Genomic DNA, 2,030 nt, shown 5'->3' with positions numbered 1-2,030 from the left:
GTCTTGATACAAATTTTTTCCTTCCTAATACGATATTTGCAACTTTGGTTATTGTCTGATATTGACCCGTTACAATAGCAGCACCAATCATTTCTAATTTATTACTAATATTATAATGATGCAAATCAGAAAAGACTGGATTAAAGGACGTTTCTCAAGCAGATAATAATCATCAATAAAAAAACTGACCCTACCTCGGCCTCTTCTGGTTAATTTGGAGTAAAATGCACAAACAGGTCTAAAAACAGGTAATAATTTCTAAAAATAAGTATATATGAGCAAGCAATCAAGAGGGGTTGTCAAAGAAATCTGTATATATGTTCTTAAAATAAGATAAGTATAAATTGTAAATGTGAAATAAGAATTTGTATTTTTTCTTATTGTAAGCTAATAATCTTATTGAATTTTGCAAATTGATGAAAAAAAACAAAATAATTGAGATTTATATTTTTGTAGTTGGGGAAGAAAAAAAAAATCCCTCAACCTGCTGATTCCAAGCCTGACAGATGAAGTAAAACGCAGCTCCATTAGGGTAAATAAAGCATTTCAGTCTCTCTCTGCCAACTAAATAAAACCTTTTTATCTGCAGGATCATTTCCTGTTCGACAAGCCTGTGTCTCCATTATTGACATGCGCCTTCATGGCCAGAGACTGGCCGGATGCCAGGGGGATCTGGTACGTTCATCCTCACCGTCTGTGACTTTTCCATCATCTTAATACTTAGAGGAATTTAACATTTTTTCTGTTGACGTTTGGTGCGTGCAACATTTAGCAAATTAATAGTAAAGATAAAACTGCATCGATGAGCGCTGGAGGCAAGAAGGCATCAAAATGTGTGATTAAACATGTGGTTTGATGCAGGGAGAGTTATTGGTTACGTTTCTGTGGCTGCTTGTCCTCAGGCACAACAACGACAAGACCTTCCTAATCTGGATTAATGAGGAGGACCACACCAGAGTCATCTCCATGGAAAAGGGAGGCAACATGAAGAGAGTGTTTGAGAGATTCTGCAACGGCCTCAAACAGGTTTGTTGGATTTAAACATCAATGATCAAACCTGGTACTTAGTTGGTAAAGCTTCTCACGTCACTTTTTGAGTTTTATTTCAGTGTTTTTCTTTAATGCACATTGTAAAAGGTGTGTATGTGTTGGTTGAAAGGTGGAGCATCTGATCCAAGAGAGGGGCTGGGAGTTCATGTGGAACGAGCGTCTGGGGTACATCCTCACATGCCCCTCCAACCTGGGGACCGGCCTCCGGGCGGGGGTGCATGTCCGCCTGCCCAAACTCAGCAAGGTGAGTCCTTCTGATACACCTACTTTATCTTTCAATAAAACTATCACTTGTGCTAATGTCTGGGAGTTTTATCCACATCATTTAAACAAAACTTGGTAAATAATTAGAGTTGTCAAGTAACGAAGTACAAATACTTCATTACGGTACTTTTTAGGTATTTATATTTATTTTTTGTACTTTTCCTACTTGCTTTGCTTCTGTTTTATCTTCCAATATTTTAATCATGTAAAGCATTTTGCATTGTCTTTGTACTGAATTGTGCTATACAAATAAATTAGCCTTGCCTTGCCTTAGGTATCTATACTTTACTCCCATTATTTATACAGGTACAAGCCAGTAAATTAGAATATTTTGAAAAACTTGATTTATTTCAGTAATTGCATTCAAAAGGTGTAACTTGTACATTATATTTATTCATTGCACACAGACCGATGCATTCAAATGTTTATTTCATTTAATTTTGATGATTTGAAGTGGCAACAAATGAAAATCCAAAATTCCGTGTGTCACAAAATTAGAATATTACTTAAGGCTAATACAAAAATGGGATTTTTTAAAAATGTTGGCCAACTGAAAAGTATGAAAATGAAAAATCTGAGCATGTACAATACTCAATACTTGGTTGGAGCTCCTTTTGCCTCAATTACTGCATTAATGCGGAGTGGCATGGAGTCGATGAGTTTCTGGCACTGCTCAGGTGTTATGAGAGCCCAGGTTGCCCAGGTAAACAAACATT

The 2,030-nt window shown here is 36.4% G+C and overlaps 1 protein-coding gene across 1 annotated transcript in view; it reads left to right on the top strand.

Moving 5' to 3' along the window:
* LOC107101749 (creatine kinase S-type, mitochondrial-like) overlaps positions 1 to 2,030 on the top strand; it is a 17,919-nt gene that overhangs the window by 12,582 nt on the left and 3,307 nt on the right. The window contains exons 6-8 of the mRNA XM_015400780.1: positions 590 to 675; positions 903 to 1,026; positions 1,160 to 1,294. Of these exons, the coding sequence (XP_015256266.1) occupies positions 590 to 675; positions 903 to 1,026; positions 1,160 to 1,294 (345 nt within the window). The remainder of the gene's footprint in view (positions 1 to 589; positions 676 to 902; positions 1,027 to 1,159; positions 1,295 to 2,030) is intronic.

The sequence above is a fragment of the Cyprinodon variegatus genome, unplaced genomic scaffold, assembly GCF_000732505.1.
Source record: "Cyprinodon variegatus isolate N-32 unplaced genomic scaffold, C_variegatus-1.0 Scaffold1146, whole genome shotgun sequence".
In the NCBI taxonomy this organism is placed as follows: Eukaryota; Metazoa; Chordata; class Actinopteri; order Cyprinodontiformes; family Cyprinodontidae; genus Cyprinodon; species Cyprinodon variegatus.
This window is presented reverse-complemented; position numbering and strand designations above follow the sequence as displayed.